Genomic DNA, 16,347 nt, shown 5'->3' with positions numbered 1-16,347 from the left:
CGTCCTGCCAGACTTGGGGCTCTGCGGCCGGGCAGGGACTGCAGCCAGCCGCTGGTCCCTGGAGCATGGCCTGGGAATGATCCCGGGAAGCTCGGCTGCTCCGGGGCTGCATTCCCTCCGGAGGGTCAGGAGCATCTCGGGGATGCCGTCAAGGAGAAAACGCCCTTGGAGCCTCGTCGAGGAGGCGGGGGGCTGTCCTGGCCGGGGGCGGTGGCACGGCGGGCGCTCAGGGACCGGGGCTTGGCCGGAAGCCCCCGGCCATGGGAACCGCTGCAGAACCGCTGCCGCACCACCGGACCCGGCCTTACCGGGGGGGGAACCCCGGCCCCAGGCACCTGCTAAGAGGCCCCGGGCAGAGAACGGGCAGCGGAGACCGCGGGAGGGAGGCTCCGAGCATCCGCCAGCCCCGAGCATCCGCAAGCTCCGAGCCTCCCCCGGCCCCGAGCATCCCCGGCCCCAGGGCGAGGACAGGCGGCCAGGCAGCAGAAGCGATCCTCCTGGGCGCGGCCCTACCCATCCCCCTCCAGCCCCCGCCCGGCTCCATCCCCGTCCCCGTCCCCGCTCACCTCGGCGCTGCGGCGGCGAATGCGGCTGCGGGAGGGAGGGAGGAGCCGCGGCCCCGCCACCGCCCGCCGGGAGCCGCCCGGTCCCGCCCCGCCGGCGGGGGCGGTGCTCCGGGCATCCCCCCCACCCTGGAAAGCATGGGCGGTGCCGGCATCCCCCTCCCCACCGTCCAGCCCTGTCCCCAGCCAACACCAGGCAGTGACGCACCTACAGGAACTTATATTTATTGACACACGGCCGCGGGGAGATCGCTGAACACCCCCAGGCCATCCCATCGCACCCTCTACAACCCGGCCACGGCCCCTCCCAGAGCAGGGAGCAGCTCCAGCCAGTGGGTGACTAAGCCCAGTCCTCTTAGCCAAGGGCACGCAGCCCCCTGCCAGGCCCCTCCATCACTTCTGGCGCTTGTAGATCTTCCGTGCGAGGTCCAGGAAGATGTCCTGGGGCAGTTGCTGGGCGTGCTTCCCAATCAGCTCCTGCAGCCGCAGGTAGCTGCTCTCCTCGTACTCCCGGAAAGCCGCCTCCATGCCCAGGGCATTGTAGAGCTCCTTCACCTTTGCCACCTTCTCGGGCTCCTTAGAGCCGTAGTTCTCCTGAGAAAACCCTGGAGTGAGTCAGGTCCCATCTCAGCCCATGGTGCTGCTGCAGCTGCTCCGTCAGGATGGGGCGGGAGCTTTGTTCTCTGTTTGTCCTCCCGTAGTGCTCACCCTCCTCCTGCCAGCCAGGTAACAGCCCAGCACCTGCACTCCAGGTGTACATTCCGGCACTACATCCCCTCTCCCAGGCGTGTCATCCCGGCCTTTACCTCCAGGATCTGCCTCTGCTCCGGCGTGACCCGGCGCAGACACTCCACCACCAGCCAGCTGCACTTGTTGTCCTGGATGTCGGTGCCAACCTTCCCTGTCACTGCTGGGTCCCCGTAGCAGTCCAGGTAATCGTCCTGTGTGACAACAGAAACACCTGAGTGCCACACGCAGCACCTGGCACGCACCGAGGGGCGCGGAGCCGCCTCCTACCTGGATCTGAAAGAACTCTCCCATCTCCAGCAGGATGGCTTTGGCGTTCTCGTGCTCCTCTTTCCCGTTAATACCCGTCTGCGGGGAGGGAAGGAAGAACAGGGATAAAGGCTCCCAGCACCTGCCCTCCTGGACAGCCTCACACGAGGTTGAGGCCCCTCCTGAGCTGCTCTCACCAAACTCACCATGTACATGGCCGCGGCCACAGGCAAGTAGAAGGAGTAAAACGCTGTCTTGTACTTCACAATCGCCTTGTACCTGTGGCAGAGGAACAAGGCTCAGCCCCTCTCCCACCCCCTGCGCATCAGGAACAGAGGGGACCAGCAGCAGCTCCCCCCAAACCAGCCCCAGGCTCAGTTTTAGGGCACAGCTGTGTCCGGCATGGCCGGGAAGGGACCGAGCTCTGCCCCTTGGCCTCCGTACCGCTGCTCGCTGAACCGACTCAGATCCACCTGGGAAACGGGAGCAGTCATAAGGTCTAGTGCCTGCCCCAGCTCGGTCTGGTAGCCTGTCTGGAGAGGAAAGAAAGGATTTGAGGCCTCATTGCAGCCTTCCAGCACTTAAGGGGCTTATAAAAAAGGAGGAGGAGGATCTTTTGCATGGGCAGAAGGAACAAGACAAAGGGTGATGGTTTTACACTGAAAGAGGAGAGATTTAGATGAGATATGAGAAGGAAATTCCTCCCTGGGAGGGTGGGGAGGCCCTGGCACAGGGCGCCCAGAGAAGCTGGGGCTGCCCCTGGAAGTGTCCCAGGCCAGGCTGGATGGGGCTTGGAGCAAGCTGGGACAGTGGAAGGTGTCCTTGCCCATGGTAGGGGTGTGGAACAAGATGATCTTTAATGCCCCTTCCAACCCAAACCAGTCTGTGATTCTGTGATTTATTCACACAGTCCTCCAGGAAAGTCCCAACATCACAGTGCAGACACCAAGCCCTGTGCCAAGCCCTGTTTCCGTTCCTCTTTGAGTCCGAAGGAAGGGTGTGTCCAGCGGGATATCCAGGAATTTAAGGAACACTCCAAAATCCACATGCTGTCGAATATCAGAAAGGGCCCAGACCCCAGGAAATCGGGAAGGGGTTGGGGAGCCGGGCTCACCTGCAGGAAGAGCTCCACCAGGTGCAGGTAGTAGGGCTGCTTCCCACAGTACTGCTTGAGCAGCCGGTACACCGAGGACTCCAGGAGAAAAGCATCATTGATGGCATCCAGCCCGATCCCCTCCTGCACCAGGAAGGCAGGGAGGTGTCACAAAGCTTCCTGACTCCCAGGGGACCCTGCCCATGAGCAGGGGCCTCCTGAACGCTCTCACCTTCTTGTACCAGCAGAGCTGTCCCCGGCGAGTCAGGGACGCGTCCATGATGTCGTCAGCCACCAGGAAAAAGGCTTGGAACTGCGAGAGGCTGGATTAGGAACGGGGGGCGCCCAGGGGGTCCCATCCCCGGGGTCCCGTTTCTCACCAGCTCGATGCACCAGCCCACGGCCAGGGCGCAGCGGAGGTTCTCCGGGTCCTGCTGCTCGGGGCCCGCCAGCTTCCGGAACGCGGCCACCACCGTCAGGCCCCGGTTGCCCTTCCCGCCCGGCACGTTGTACTCCAGCACCTGCGGGAGCGGAGCGAGGCGGGCAGCCCTGACCCGCAGCCCCCCGCCCCTTGCCCGCCGCTCCCTTCCCGTACTCACCTGCTTCAGCCGCGCCACGGCGTCTCCCACTTCCGGGTGCCCCAGCCTGTCCTCCGTCAGGTCGCGGACGATCTGCGGGAAGAAGGCGGCGAACTCTTGGCGCTCGGCCGCTGTCCAGGCCGCGGGGCCGCCGCTCATGGTGCCGATCCCCGATCCCCGATCCCGCCGCCGCCGCCCGCAGCCGCCACTGCCCCGCCAGCCCCGCCCCCCGCGCGGGGCACGCCGGGACGGGCAGTCTTGAGACGCGGCCGCTGCCGCTGCCTGCTCCGCTGCTGGACTACAACTCCCAGCGTGCCCCGCGCCCGAGAGGGGGACGCGGCTGGAGCAGCGCCCATTGGCCCGTTTCATGGCGCGAGGATGAGCCCAAGGCGGCTCAGCCAATAGAAGCGCAGCGGGGGCGGGATCCAGGCGGGTGATTGGTGGAGAGGGAGAATGGAGCGAGTGCCGTAACGGCGCGCGTGGACGGGGCGGGGCTTAGCGGCGGGGCGTGTCCGGGGGCGTGTCCGGCAACCGGGCAGTGGATGGGGTGCGCTGGAATTGGGGGAAAATGGGGGCGTGGGGTGTTGGTGTGGGGTTTCCTGTGGTCTGTGGGGTTGTAGGGCAGGTTTGTGGCGCTGTGCGGGTGTGGGTGTCCATGCAGGTGTGGAATACCATGCGGCCGTGGGGTGCCGTGCGGTTGTGGATGCAGCACAAGGTGTGGGGTGCCGTGCGGCTGGGGGTGCAGTGTAGGTGTGGAGCGCCATGCAGTTGACACGCTGCGCAGGTGTGGGGTGCAGCGCAGGTGTGGGTGCAGAGCAGTTACGGGGTACAGAGCGGGTGTGGGGTGTGGCGCAGGTGTGGGTCACTGTGTGGGTGCTGTGCAGGTACAGGGTGCTGCACAGGTATAGGGTGCAGTACAGGTGTGGGACCCTGTGCAGGTGTGGGGTGCCGTGAGGGTGGCGTGCAGCTCACACCTGTGTGCGCGGGCGAGACCCCCTGGCTGCCGGGGGTCCAGTTGCCCACCGACCTCCGAGGGGACGCCGCCGGGGTGACCTGGGCCGAGGACCCGCTGGGTGGGCACACGCAGTGACACCTTCCCGCTGTTGCCCTCAGCTCCTGCCCGGCCCCCACCCCCCCGCAGATTGGCGCCCGCCCCTAATCCGCTAATCCCGGCTCACCCGCGTTAATTAATCTCTCTGTGATGCCCTCTAATCCCCCTCTCGCCGCCGCCGGGGACGCGGGGGCTCGGGGCAGAGCCTCCGGCTCCAGGATGGGTGTCCTTGGGGAGCGGGAGCCGGGGACGGGCACCTCCGGGGCTCTGCGGGGCCCTCGTATCCCGGGGCTTCGCCCTCAGCCCCGGGCGGGCAGCGGGGCTCTGCCGTGTCCCGGGACGCGCCAGCCCGTCTCTGTCCCGCTGCCTCGGCCGCCCGAGCCGCCAGCCCTGCCGATGGACACAAACCAGATGGAATAGTGTTGGAATGGGACGTATGCCGGAATTCATTCCCAAAATATGCTCTTTTTGCGCCCTGCAGGGCAGCCCCGCGCCCCCTTAATCAGGCTGGCTGCAGTGTAATCTGAAATAATCAAATTAGAGAGAAACCGCTAATCAGCATTGAGCTCTTCGTGTGTCACGGAGCCTAATTCCTGCGGGGAGCGGGGGGGTTGGGGGGCCGGTAGCAGCGTCCTGCGGGCAGGGGCTGCCCCGGTAACGCGGGGCTGCTGTGGGGACAGTCGGCGGGGCACAGCGGGGTGGCTGCCGGCACCTGCGCCCTTCCTGCGACCGTGTCCTGCCTTCATTCTGCCTGTGCCCACTTCCAGCGTGTCCAGTGTCCAGCCTGTGGCCGTGTCTGGCCTGCACCTGGGTTCTTCCTGCATCTGCATCCTGCCTTCACCCTCGTCCTGCTGCCTGTGCCCTGCCCGTGCCCGTATCCTGCTTGTGCCCTGCCTGCGCGGTGCTGAGGGTGCCGTGGCAGGTGCTGAGGGTGAAGAGGGTGCAGCCAGAGCACAGCCGTGCCCCGAGACCTGCGCCAGGTGCGGCGAACGCCGCAGTGCCGTGGCTCGGGTGCCCCAGCCCACCTTGCGCTGTGTGACCTTCATTTAATCGCGTTAATGCCTCGAGTCTGCTCTGCAATCAGGCGGTATCAAACCTGCCCCTCCCCCCGGCAATAAAGGGAACGGAGATGGAAGGGGAAAATAACCAAAGATTAAACATTAATCTGCCCAGGGCCGAAAGGGACCGGGGTGGGCGGGAGGGGACCTGTTGCCTTTGGGCTCCTGCTGTGCCACCCAGGTCGGTGGGGCCTGGGAGAGGCCCCTGATGGGCTCCCGAAGATGTTCTGGCTGCCCCCGGCTCTGCAGAGGGCCAGGACTGGAGCTGGGGCGCTGCAGCATCCCCTTATCCTGTCCTATCCCCAGGCAGGGTGCTGTGGGGCCGCAGGTGGTGCAGAAGGAGTCTCCCCCAGACCAGCTCGGAATCTCTCTTTATTATTTAAATCCATTATGTACAACGACCAAAAATAAAAAAACGCTCTTAAATTCTCTGCGATATGAAAACTACAAGCTCTGTACATCGACTGCCGTGAGTGCAAGAGTGGAGGATCATGGTCTTTGGTGGATAAACTTGCGCCCGCGCACGGCCGGCACCCCCAGCCCCTCCAGCCTCCCCGGGGTGAGCACCGGCCCACGAGGTGACACGGTGCAGGGCAGGGGCGACGGTGACAGGAGCACGGGGTGGCTCTGACTCCCGACACGGGGCTGTGGCGTGGGGAGGGTGCTCCAGAGGCGCGGCCAGCGGGAGCTCGGTGCTGTCCGGGCCGGGCCGCGCGCTCTGCGGGGCGCTGGGATGACCGCTAAGACATCTACATCACGCAGTGTGAACACAACCCGGGGACGTGGGACGCGCGGCTCCGCTGCAGACCCCTGCCCGAAGGGCTGCTGCGGACACACCGACCATGGGGATGGAGCGGGACGTGGGGGTGGACAGGGAAGGGCTGTTGAAATTCACGGGAAAAAGGCAGTGCAGGACATCCCCTCTGGCAGGCACTGCCGGGGTTCCTGGTGGGCTGCTGCACCCCGCAGGCCGGGCTCCCGCAGCAGCCCTGCGCTCCGGGCTGCTCCCGACGCCCCAAAACACGAGGGTGGAGAACTGAACACCTCACTTCAATAAGCACCGCGGGGAACAAGACCTCGCCCGCTGCTGTGCTGGGGGTCTGGCAGGCTCCGCTGAGCGGCAGCCGAGCCCCAGAGCACGAAGACAAGCCACGGTTCCTGACTCCGGGAGCGGGAAGCAGCTGGCGCAGCGCGGCGGGGTCGGAGGGGACACTACTCTAACCAGGACTGAACACGGTTGGCCCAAAGCGACACTGTAAGCAGAGCTCGGCTGCTCGGCAGAGCCACGACTCGCACACACATTGCACACTACTGTCTCGGGAGGGGGGGCGTGGGGCATCTGTGGGGACCCCTGTTCGAGGGAGGGTGACCCCACAGCCCCACACATCACCCAGGCGCTGCCTGGGACTGGCATCTCTTTGTGACAGCCTTTGGCTCCTGTGGCACTGGTGACTGGCATCTCCAGGCAACCCGGAAACAGGACTGCAGCGCAGGGCAGGGGAGCAGAGCCCGGGCTGAGCATCCTCCTGGAGCCACAGAAGGGTCCCCCTTGGTGACCTTCTGGACACCATCCTGGAGCCACAGAGGGGTCCCTTGGACTGACCCTCTGAACATCCTCCTGGAGTTTCAGGCAGCAGAATCTCCCCCGGCTGCCCCCAGGCCAGGTGGGGGGACAGCCACAGTGCCCGGGTGTGGGGCAGAGCCCTGCCCAGCAGCACATCCCAGCCTCACAGGGACTCAGCACCTCTGAGGCAGAATGGTCCCACAAGCTGGGGAGAGGGACTGGGTGGTTGCTCAGTGGAGACACCCCTGCCCCCAGCATTGCCCCTTGGCACTTGTCACACCAGGGGAGCCCCACCCGGGACCCCCAGGTCCTGGCACCTGCACTCAAGGACCCACCAGGGCCTCGGGGAAGGGAGACCTGGCCCCTGCTGACCCTGGACCCCTGCGCTCTGCCTGCCCGGGGAGCCCCTGCCGTGGGCTCCAGCCTCCAGCCGGGCAGTGGACCCAGGGGGCTGCCTCTCCCTCCTCACCCTAAAGGCAAAGGTGCTGGGCAGAGCAATCTGGGGATCGAGGTGGGCGTGGGGCAGCCCCTGCTGTGACAGAGGACAAGCTGGAGGAGCTGCCAGCGCCAGCCTGGCCCCGAGGACAGGCTGTGGGACACGCGGCACAGAGAGTGGGGGGCCCGGCCCCTAAGGGACAGTTGTGGGGAGCTGAGCTCCTCAGAGAGGCCAGAGTTTGGGCAAGGGCTCTGACCTGTCCTGTGCCTCCAGGAGGAGAGCAGAACTCACAGGTGGTGATGAGCGAGGAGGGGAGAGCCCGGGCAGGGTGACCCCCTTGGGGCAGTCAGCAGAGCCCCCTCCTCATCCGGCTGGGCCAGCTCTGGGGCTGCCCCATGCTCATCCCTGCCGTGCCCCCGCGCCTGAAACAGCCCCTCCACGGCCTCGGGTGCTGCCTCTCACCTCATTTTCCCTCTGACACGGCGGGGCTGGTGCTCTGCTCCTCTCGCCTCCTCTGCCGCCGGGATGCCCGGCTCCCTCCTGCCCGTGTGGGTGCCGCCAGGACTCACATGTTGGATGGGAGTTTGGGCTTCCCCGTTTCCACCTCGGGGCTGAAGGCCACGGAGCCCTTGCGGGAGGGACCTGCTGCCTGCCTGGACGCGGAGCCCGGGGACTGGGGAGTGGACGCTCCCGCCGTGGAGCGGCCGGGCTGAGCCAGCGATCCTGAAGGCATCTGCTGCGAGTGTGCGGGCTGGCCTGGGATCGCCGCGCACGGCTTGGCGAGGAGTCCGGCTACCGACGGCGAGGACCTGCGGGCCAGGTTCCCTGCAGATTTCCTGCCCTGCTTCAAGGAGCTCCCGTCGGCTTGCTGGGCCACCTTATTGGGAAGGGAGGGCTGGGAGGCAGAGAGGAGCCGGACATCCTGGGTGAGCCGCCCCACCGGCAGGCCGTGGATGCTCCTGTGCTTCACCAGCTGCTGGGGCTGCATCAGGAGCGAGATGTGGGAGCCGGTGGCTCGGGACAGGCTGTAGTGGAGCGTTCTCCCCGGCGGCAGCGCCTGCTCGGAGCTGGGGGACGCAGCGCCCGCCGCTTGCTGCAGCAGCGAGGTGGAGACCGAGGTGCCGCGGGACCTGGAGAGCTGGGGCTGGGGGCCGGCCGGGGGCTGCTTGGCCCCCGCTGGCATCTCCCCCCTCTGCGCCGAGCGCGGCAGGGGCTGCGCCCCGGTGCTGGGTCTCTGGGCCGCGCTCTCCAGCGGCGCCTGGGACTGGACCATGGGCGAGGAAGGCGAGCCGGCGGCGGGCGTCTGGAGGTGGGACTGCGCCCCGGAGGGCGAGCTCACAGAGGAGGGCCGGGAGCCGCCCAGGCTGGGCTGGGACCGGCGTACCGGCTTGGTGAGCAGGGTGGCCTCGGGCGAGAGCGGGCTGGAGATGGAGGAGGGCGGCAGGAAGATGTGGGCCTGCAGGCTGTGCTGGTGGGTCAGGGCGATGGCCACGTTGGTGGTGGCGGCGGCCGTCTGCAGGGGTGCGTGCACCAGCGGCTCCCAGATCACCGGCTTCCCGCTCAGCTCCCGGCCCATCGCCATCTGCTGCAGGTCCTGGATGTTGTGGGCCATGTCCTGGTCGTGCTTCACGATCTGCTGGATCATCTCGTTGTTCAGGGGCCCCGAGCTGTGCTCGGCTCGCTTGCGGAGAAGGATGGAGTTCTTCTTCCCTGCGGGGGGAGGCAGGAGCGTCACCGACCCTGGGAGTGTGGGCTCCTGGGGACAGTGTGGAGGGCAGGGTGCCAGTGGGGAAGGGACAATAAAACCTCACCAGCGCGTCAGGGGAAGCAAGACCCTGGGAGGGGTCCAGACTAGAGCAGAGGAAGCAGCAGGGACAAAACAGGGGAGTCCTGACTCCAAAGGGTCCAGGCTGGGGGCTGGGGTCCTGCTTGTCCTCCACAGGCAAGGAGAGGTGTGGACAAGCAGCTGGCCACTGCCGGACAGTGCAAGTCCAGTGCAGTGCAGTGACATTTTTCCAAGGAAGCCTGTCCTATGGCACTGCCTGGACTTTTCTGGGAAGGAGAGAGAGGGCAGGCTCCTTCCCCATGCTCCCCATCATCCTCCTTATTGGGCACCCATGAGGTTGGGGCACTGTGATCCACAGGGTGACTCCATCATCCCAGCTCTGTGACTCCATCACCCGTAGGTCTGGGGGCCTGTGGGCCCTGGGAGTGGCTGCAGAGCTGATTGTGCTGAGCCCGGGAGGTCACTCCTCACCTATGCGGTCCAGCCGGTCCATGGCCACCGTCTCGAAGGCCCTGCGCATCATGGGGTACTCCTCCAGCACCTCGTTGAAGTTATCCACGGCCAGGGAGTAGAGGCGGCAGTAGGTGTCGGCTCTCACGCTGGCCGTGCGCCTGCCCCGCGTCAGCAGGCAGATCTCTGCAGGGACACAGGCTGGGGGTCAGGGTGACACGGCACACATCCATCCCCCTCCCAGCAGTCGGAGCAGGAACAGCACTGCCCGGCACCCCAGCACCCTGCACGGAGGCGGAGCACGGCTCAGAGGGAGGGACAGACCCCGGAGCCTGCACTGCCATGGCAGTCTCCTCATCTCCTTGGTCAGGCACAGCGTTTTCCTCCCTCTCCAGGCCATGGAGACACCAGCAGGCGTGGCTGCTGTGAAGGCCTGGCCTGTTTCCCTCCCAGAGCTGTGCCTGTATCCACAATAAGCTGGCTCAGATGTTCTGCTCTAAACTCCCCTCCTCCCTGGCCAGCAGCGGGCTGGTGGATGCTTCCTTTGCCCCAGCCAGCCAGAACTGGGGTGAAGTGGATGCCAAGCCTTTGGCACTGGGCAAGAGGAGATGGGCAGGCAGAAACATTAGGGATGCCCCAGCTTCTGCTCCCAGGCAGCTTTTGGCCCCTACTCTGCTCTTCAGGTCCCCCAGCCCAGCCTCACCACCAAAGTAGGAGCCATCAGACAGCTTTGTCTCCTTGTTGCCCTTGGTGAGGATGCTGACCACCCCGTGCTGGATGAAGTACATCTTTTTGCCCACGGTGCCCTCACGGATGATGAAGTCCCCGGGCTGGAAGACCTCAAAGCGCAGCTTGGTCAGCATGGCCGTCACGAAGTTGGGGTCCGCGTTGGCAAACAGGGGCATGTTGGCCACCAGGTTGCGGCAGTTGAAGTTGATGATTTCCTGTGGGGTGAGGAGCAGGTCAGTGGGGATGTCCCCTGAGCCTGGCCCCTGCAAGCACCAGCCTCTCCCACCCAGGTCACACCACTGGAGTGCTGCCCGCACCTCTTTGAGCGGCTCGCTGAGCTCCCCCAGGATGTTCTCCTCATCAAACATCTTGCCCTGGTAGCGGTGCTCGTAGTACTCGTGGATCCGCTGGCGCGTGTCCCCGGGCAGCTTGTGGAATGACATGTACTGCTCCACTTGCTTGTACTGTAGGGACAAGGGGAGTCACACAGGGCTGAGCTGGGACCACCTGCATGGCCGGACAACGCATCCCTTCTCCTCAGTGATATAGATACAGACACCCCTGCTCCAGGGCCCTGTCCCAAAGGCCTCCTCTGGGGCAGAGGACAGGATCCCCGTGCACTCAGGATGCAGGTGGACCCAGGGCAGAGGGCAGGATGGGGCCACACTCTGCAAAAGTGACCCCCCGGTATGGACACCAGTATGGTCTCTCTCTCAATGGGCAGCCTGATCTCCACCTGCAACACCCTGAGTGGCAAGGACAAAGATCCCAGCCTCTGGAATCAGTAGGGCACGGCAGCTGTGCCAAGCTGGTTCTGGAGCTGGACCTGCTCGCACCAGGACCCTTCCCTTAGTACCCAGGCCCTCCCTCCCTCACCCCGCTGACCTTCTCCTGGTACTGGCGTCGGGATGAGTCCAGCGATTGGATGAGGGCAGTGGCGTGGCCGATGAACATGGCGTAGCAGGTGGCCCCCACGATCATGCTGAGCATGGTGAGCCAGACGTCGGTCATGCCCTCGGGCGCCTGCTGCCCGTAGCCAATGCAGAGCATGTGGCTCATGGCCTTGAACAGGGCGTGCGAGTACTGCTTCCCCCACGAGTCGTTCTGTAGGCGAGGGACAGTGGCACTGGGGGGGTCGTTGGAAGGTGCTGCAGGGCTGAACCCCCCAGTCCCACCTCCCTAAGCCGGGGAGTTCAGAGACCCAGTGAGAACAAGGTTCCTCCAAGGCCAAAGGGATGAGTTCTCCTCCAGGAAGAGGCACAGGGATTGGGTGAAGCCCTGAGCAGGCACCAGCCCCTGCTCTGGGGAGGAGGCAGGAGCCCCAGTGCCCTGTTCCCTTCCTGAGGGATTCCCTGACTCCAGCAAGGTGGGCTGAGATGGGAAGGCGATGTAGAGATTCTCTCTGCCCTGTGTCACTGCTGTGACCACAGAGATGCTGCTCAGCAGCACTCATCTGCCAGCAGCTGCAGCCTTGCAGTAGGAGACAGGCAACCAAATCCTCTTCCCACCAACTGGGATCGCCCCTGTCTGGCACTCACCACCATGCGGTTCTTGGAGACCCAGCAGTCCTCGGGGAAGTCCTGCAGCATGGGCACCAGGAACTGGAGGCAGCCATCCCAGTGGCACAGCAGCAGCATCATCCCAATGAGGTTAAAGATCCTCACCACAGCACTGGCCAGGTCGTACGTCATGTGGAAGATCTGGGGAACAGGCAGGAGTGGAGCTACAGAGAAACTCTTCTCCTAGAACAGCCCTTGGAGCCCTCTGCCCTCCAGACAGCTGTACCCTCTAGCTGGGGACCCCCAACCTGGCCTGGGACCCTCACCAGGAGACCCCCAAGGGGTTCTCACCTCCTCCCACTGGTGGATGTAGCGGATGAGGCGCGAGAGACGCAACAGGCGCAGCAGGCTGAGGATCTTGGTGAAGCGCACGATGCGCAAGGCCCGGGCTGTCTTATAGACATCAGAATCCACCTGGGTCTCCAGGTCAACAATGAGGAAAATGTAGTCAACAGGGATGGAGGAAATGAAGTCGACCAGGAACCAGCTCTTCAAGTACTTCATTTTGATGGTGTGAGGGTCAAGGATGATCTCCGTGTTGTCCTCCACCACGATGCCTGTCCGGAAGTTCAGCACCAGGTCAGCCAAGAAGAAAGTGTCCGAAAGCACGTTGAAAACGATCCAGGGAGGGGTGTTCTCATCCTTGAAGAAGGTGATGCCCACGGGCAGGATGATCAAATTCCCCACCATCAGGAGCAGCATGATGAGGTCCCAGTAAAACCTGCAGGGTGGGAATGCAAGGGACAGAGCGGGACAGGGAGGAGTGGGGAGAGGCAGGACAGGAGCAGTTAGACAGCAAACCCAGGGTCAAAGCTAGGGTCTGACAGGGTGCAGAGAGGCAGGTGCCGAGAGCACACACACACACACACACACACACACACACACACACACACGTGCCTGCCCACACACATGACTAACACCCTGCTGCTTGGCTGGGACAGATGTGAGCAGATGTGTGTGGAGAAGAGCAATTCGGCATCGGGCCAGGGGCCCTGGGGTGCAAAAGTCACCCTGTGTGGGAATGGGGGGCTGTAGGAGATTGGCTGTCTACCTGTGCCCCCACCCACTGAGAACTCAGAGAGGACGTGGGCTTTGCTCCCTTGGAGCTCCCTGTCATCCGCTGTCTCCCCGCCACCACCCGAGTTGGCTTAGCAGGATTTGGGATAAGCTTTGCTGGTTATGCAAACCGAGTGCCGAGCTCCTGGGGCGGCCGAGGAGGATCGGGGAGGCTGTTGTGGTGAGCCAGGCAGCAGCCAAGCAAGGACAGACAACGCTGGTACCAGGGGAAGGTGGGAGGGATGTCTAACCCTAAAGGAGCTGCCAGCATGCACAGGACGGCCTGCAGCACTCCTCATCCAGCTCCTTTTGCTGAGAGTGGACGAGCTCGGAGGGAAAGCCGAGAGATGCCGGGAGCAGCTGGTTATGTCAGGACACCCAGCAGCCCTAGTCACATGCAAATGCCACTGGGATGTTTTCATTCTTCACACAGACACGGAATGCCTTCCTCCACCAGGCTTGTGACTCCTGGGATCCCCCGGCAGAGCCGTCACGGGCCCTCGGGAAAGCAAGTCCAGCTCCCACCTTCAGGTGTCCCCAGGCATCCCCTGTTAGTCCCAGCCCTGGTCGTGGGTGTAGGTTCAAATCTCCAAAGGTGATTTCAGGGCAACTTGTAGTGCCCAGTGGATTCAAATCGGATTTTACAGGTGACAGAAGCCTGTGGGGATTTCCCACCCCACACCCGTGGTGGGACACAGGCACTGGGCTCCCTGCAGGTGAGGGAAGGGAAGGGAAGGGAAGGGAAGGGAAGGGAAGGGAAGGGAAGGGAAGGGAAGGGAAGGGAAGGGATGTCATGGTGCCACAAGAGGCTTCTTCAGAGAGAGAGTACCAGAGCCTGAGCAGGGGTGGGAGGAGGCACCCTCTCCTCAAGGAGCCACCTCAAGGTCAGGAGTGATGCCAGATCCAGAAACCACCCCAGGGTCAGGAGCCTCTCACAAATTAACACCTTCTTGTTGGTGGCCAAGGTTTCCTGGGCCAGGCGAGGAGATGCAGCCAAGGCAGAAGGGGCCTGACCTGGCTGAGGAATTGCCTCCTGCACCTCCATGCTGTGCCCTGAGAAATGCTGTGTGCTGAGCAGGGAAAGTGCCTGTCCCTGTAGCTGCCCACGCCTGCCTGGAGCTCTCGATTCAGATTTAGGCTTAAGCTCTTTAGGACAGGCCTTGTCCTTCACTCCATGTCAGACTGAACACTCGGGGCCCTGATCTCCATGGCCTTTATGTATCCCCCTAATGTGATAAACACCGGAGTAATCCCTCTGTCTGTCTACCTGCCAGCTCTGTTCATGGCACTGGTTGCAGAAGCTGCTCCTGCCAAGCTCAAGGCTCACAAACTTTGGGATGGTTTCCCTGGGAAAAGGGCTCTCAGGGCTGGGTGTCCTGCTGGGGTGGTGCAAGGGACCAGGTGACTGGTTGGGGCCCAGTGTTTCGGGGAGATGGCTACAGGTGCCAGGGACCCACACCGGTTGCTGGCCCCATTCTGGGGTGCTTCCCAGGCTGGGGACATCATCCATGTCACAGCTTGCTGCGGGAGATGACTGCCTGGCAGCTTCGTTCCCCGTGGAGAAAGCCCACCCTATATGACTCAACATCCCCGTGACACCCAGTTCCTCCCACATCATCCATCCCCGAGCTCCCGCTGTGATCCCGGTGACACCGAGAGCCAGGCCCGGCTCCTCGCTGGGTGACCAGCCCTGCTCCAGCCGCGGGGAGCCGCGTCCCAAGGGGATGAAGGCTCCTCACCGAATTAAAAACAGCATCGAGAAGGGCGGGGGGAGCTGTAAGGGCAGGCAAAGCCCAGCAACCCCTGCCTCCGCCTCCGCACGCCCAGGGCCGGGTCAGCGGAGCTCCGCGGCTTGGCGGAGCCGGGCTGCCCCCGGGCACCGGGAGCCCCGAGGGCCCGGGGAGGCTGGTGCGGGACGGAGTTGTCCGTGCGGGCGGGATAACCCCAGACGGGAAGGGGCTGGGGCAGCGCGGCCCTGGGCTTCGGCGGTGGGCAGCCGCCTCCCCGGGCCGGTACGGAGCCCCGGCTACCGGCACTTGTTGCCCCTACGGTGTCGGGCGGCGGGGCCGCGCTCAGCACCACGGACAGCGGCGGCGGGCACCGGGCCGGGCAGCGGAGCCGAGCGGGGGCCGGTGAGGGGATGGGGGCCGGTGCTGGTGCCGGGGCGGGGGTCGCGGGGCCCGGATCCCACCTGAAGTCGCTGTAGGGATGGATAATCCAGGCGCCCGCCGACTTCACCCGTTGCCGCTCGATCTCCACGGCCCGGTGGCTGCCGAACATGCGCAGCGAGAACTTGTTCACGGCGGGCTGCAGCATCGCCCCGAGCTGCCGCTGCACGAACGTGCCCGCCGCCGCCGCCTCGCCCTCCGCCACGATCTGCTCCGTCGCCGCCGGCGAAGCCGGGGCCGCGCCCGACGCCCCCGCGGGCGCCCCCGCTGCCTCCCCGTCCAGCACCGGCGGCTTCTCCCGAGGCTCGGGGCTCCGCCGCGGCGCCGCCTCCATCCCGCCGCCGCCGCCTCGCCTCACGTTTCCTTCAAACGCCCTTGCCCGGGCGCCCTGCCCGCCGCCCCGCCGCACATGCCCGGCCCCGGGCGGGCGGGCGCTCGCTCGCCGCCCGCGGCCACTCGGTCACCGAGAGCTCACGAAGCTCCGCCGGCGCCCGCCTGTTGCGCACGCCCCGGCGCGGGCGCGGCCGCCGCCGGCAGCCGGGAAGAGCCGGCGGCACCGGAGCGGCGGCGCGGGGAGCGGCGAGGCCCGGGCGGCACCGGAGCGGCGGCGGCGGCGGGACCCCGCGGCGGGCGGGGCGGGGCGGGCGGGGGCGGGGCATCGGGAAGGAGAACACGCCCCCTTTGTCTGGCCACGCCCCTCGGCTCAGCCCCTCCGCTGCCGGGGGACCTTGAGGGGGCGTGGCTTCAAGGAGAGGTGGGCGGGTCTACCCACTCTAGACCCCGCCCCTTAATTTGTAACCCCGCCCCATCGCCGGCAGAGACGCGAGGAAGGGCGTGGCCTGAGGAGACCGGGCGGGGCTAATTGCCATAGTCCCCGCCCTCCGGTCTAAACCCGCCAGGGGCGGGCACGGGGCGGGGTTCCTGAGCAATGGGCGGGGCTATCAGCAAAGGCCCCGCCCGTGGATCGAGCCCCGCCCCTCGGCACCGTGCCGCCGCCGTCAGAAGGGCGGGGTGTGGCTTCAGGGATTAAGTGGGCGGGGCGATCTGCCCTCGCCCCGCCCCTCGGGTCTAACCCCGCCCCTCGGTCTCGCCCGGTTCCTGCCGGTGTGGCCCGGAAAGGGGCGGGGCTTAGGCAGGGAGCTGGGCGGGACGCGCCTCCGTCGGCCACGCCCCTCGGGTCTAGCCCCGCCCCGTCGGCCCCACCCGGTGTGACGCAGCTCCGCGCGCCTACGTGCGTACGTGCGTGCGCGCCTACGTGCG

General features: G+C 65.4%; 2 protein-coding genes across 2 annotated transcripts; both read right to left on the bottom strand.

Annotated features, from left to right (window-relative positions):
- Positions 1–772: 772 nt before the first annotated feature.
- FDPS (farnesyl diphosphate synthase) lies at positions 773–3,447 on the bottom strand. The gene is made up of 9 exons (XM_082298845.1): positions 3,252–3,447; positions 3,033–3,173; positions 2,885–2,965; positions 2,674–2,796; positions 2,004–2,092; positions 1,766–1,838; positions 1,581–1,658; positions 1,370–1,504; positions 773–1,157 (listed from the first exon to the last, which is right to left on the bottom strand). Exons 1-9 carry the CDS (start codon positions 3,387–3,389, stop codon positions 957–959), a joined length of 1,059 nt encoding a protein of 352 aa, XP_082154971.1. The 5' UTR covers positions 3,390–3,447; the 3' UTR covers positions 773–956.
- A 2,251-nt stretch (positions 3,448–5,698) lies between these two features.
- On the bottom strand, positions 5,699–15,656 carry HCN3 (hyperpolarization activated cyclic nucleotide gated potassium channel 3). The gene is made up of 8 exons (XM_082298769.1): positions 15,111–15,656; positions 12,155–12,584; positions 11,843–12,004; positions 11,190–11,408; positions 10,622–10,768; positions 10,279–10,519; positions 9,597–9,761; positions 5,699–9,049 (listed from the first exon to the last, which is right to left on the bottom strand). Exons 1-8 carry the CDS (start codon positions 15,419–15,421, stop codon positions 7,905–7,907), a joined length of 2,820 nt encoding a protein of 939 aa, XP_082154895.1. The 5' UTR covers positions 15,422–15,656; the 3' UTR covers positions 5,699–7,904.
- Positions 15,657–16,347: the final 691 nt, after the last annotated feature.

The sequence above is a fragment of the Coloeus monedula genome, assembly GCF_965178545.1.
Source record: "Coloeus monedula genome assembly, chromosome: 29".
NCBI classification, from domain to species: domain Eukaryota; kingdom Metazoa; phylum Chordata; class Aves; order Passeriformes; family Corvidae; genus Coloeus; species Coloeus monedula.
Note: the sequence above shows the minus strand (reverse complement) of the source record. Positions and strands in the feature narration are given on the sequence as shown.

Bases quoted from the DNA above. Each gene is read 5' to 3' on its own strand.
- HCN3 (XM_082298769.1), bottom strand. From the start codon at position 15,421: ATGGAGGCGGCGCCGCGGCGGAGCCCCGAGCCTCGGGAGAAGCCGCCG. The intron at 10,520-10,621 runs GTGCGGGCAGCA...CTCACCCCACAG, and splicing joins TCAGCGAGCCGCTCAAAGAG to GAAATCATCAACTTCAACTG. The intron at 9,762-10,278 runs GTGAGGCTGGGC...GTGTCCCTGCAG, and splicing joins TGATGGCTCCTACTTTGGTG to AGATCTGCCTGCTGACGCGG.
- FDPS (XM_082298845.1), bottom strand. From the start codon at position 3,389: ATGAGCGGCGGCCCCGCGGCCTGGACAGCGGCCGAGCGCCAAGAGTTC. The intron at 3,174-3,251 runs GTGAGTACGGGA...CCGCTCCCGCAG, and splicing joins CCGTGGCGCGGCTGAAGCAG to GTGCTGGAGTACAACGTGCC. The intron at 1,505-1,580 runs GTAGGAGGCGGC...GTTGTCACACAG, and splicing joins GAGAGTTCTTTCAGATCCAG to GACGATTACCTGGACTGCTA.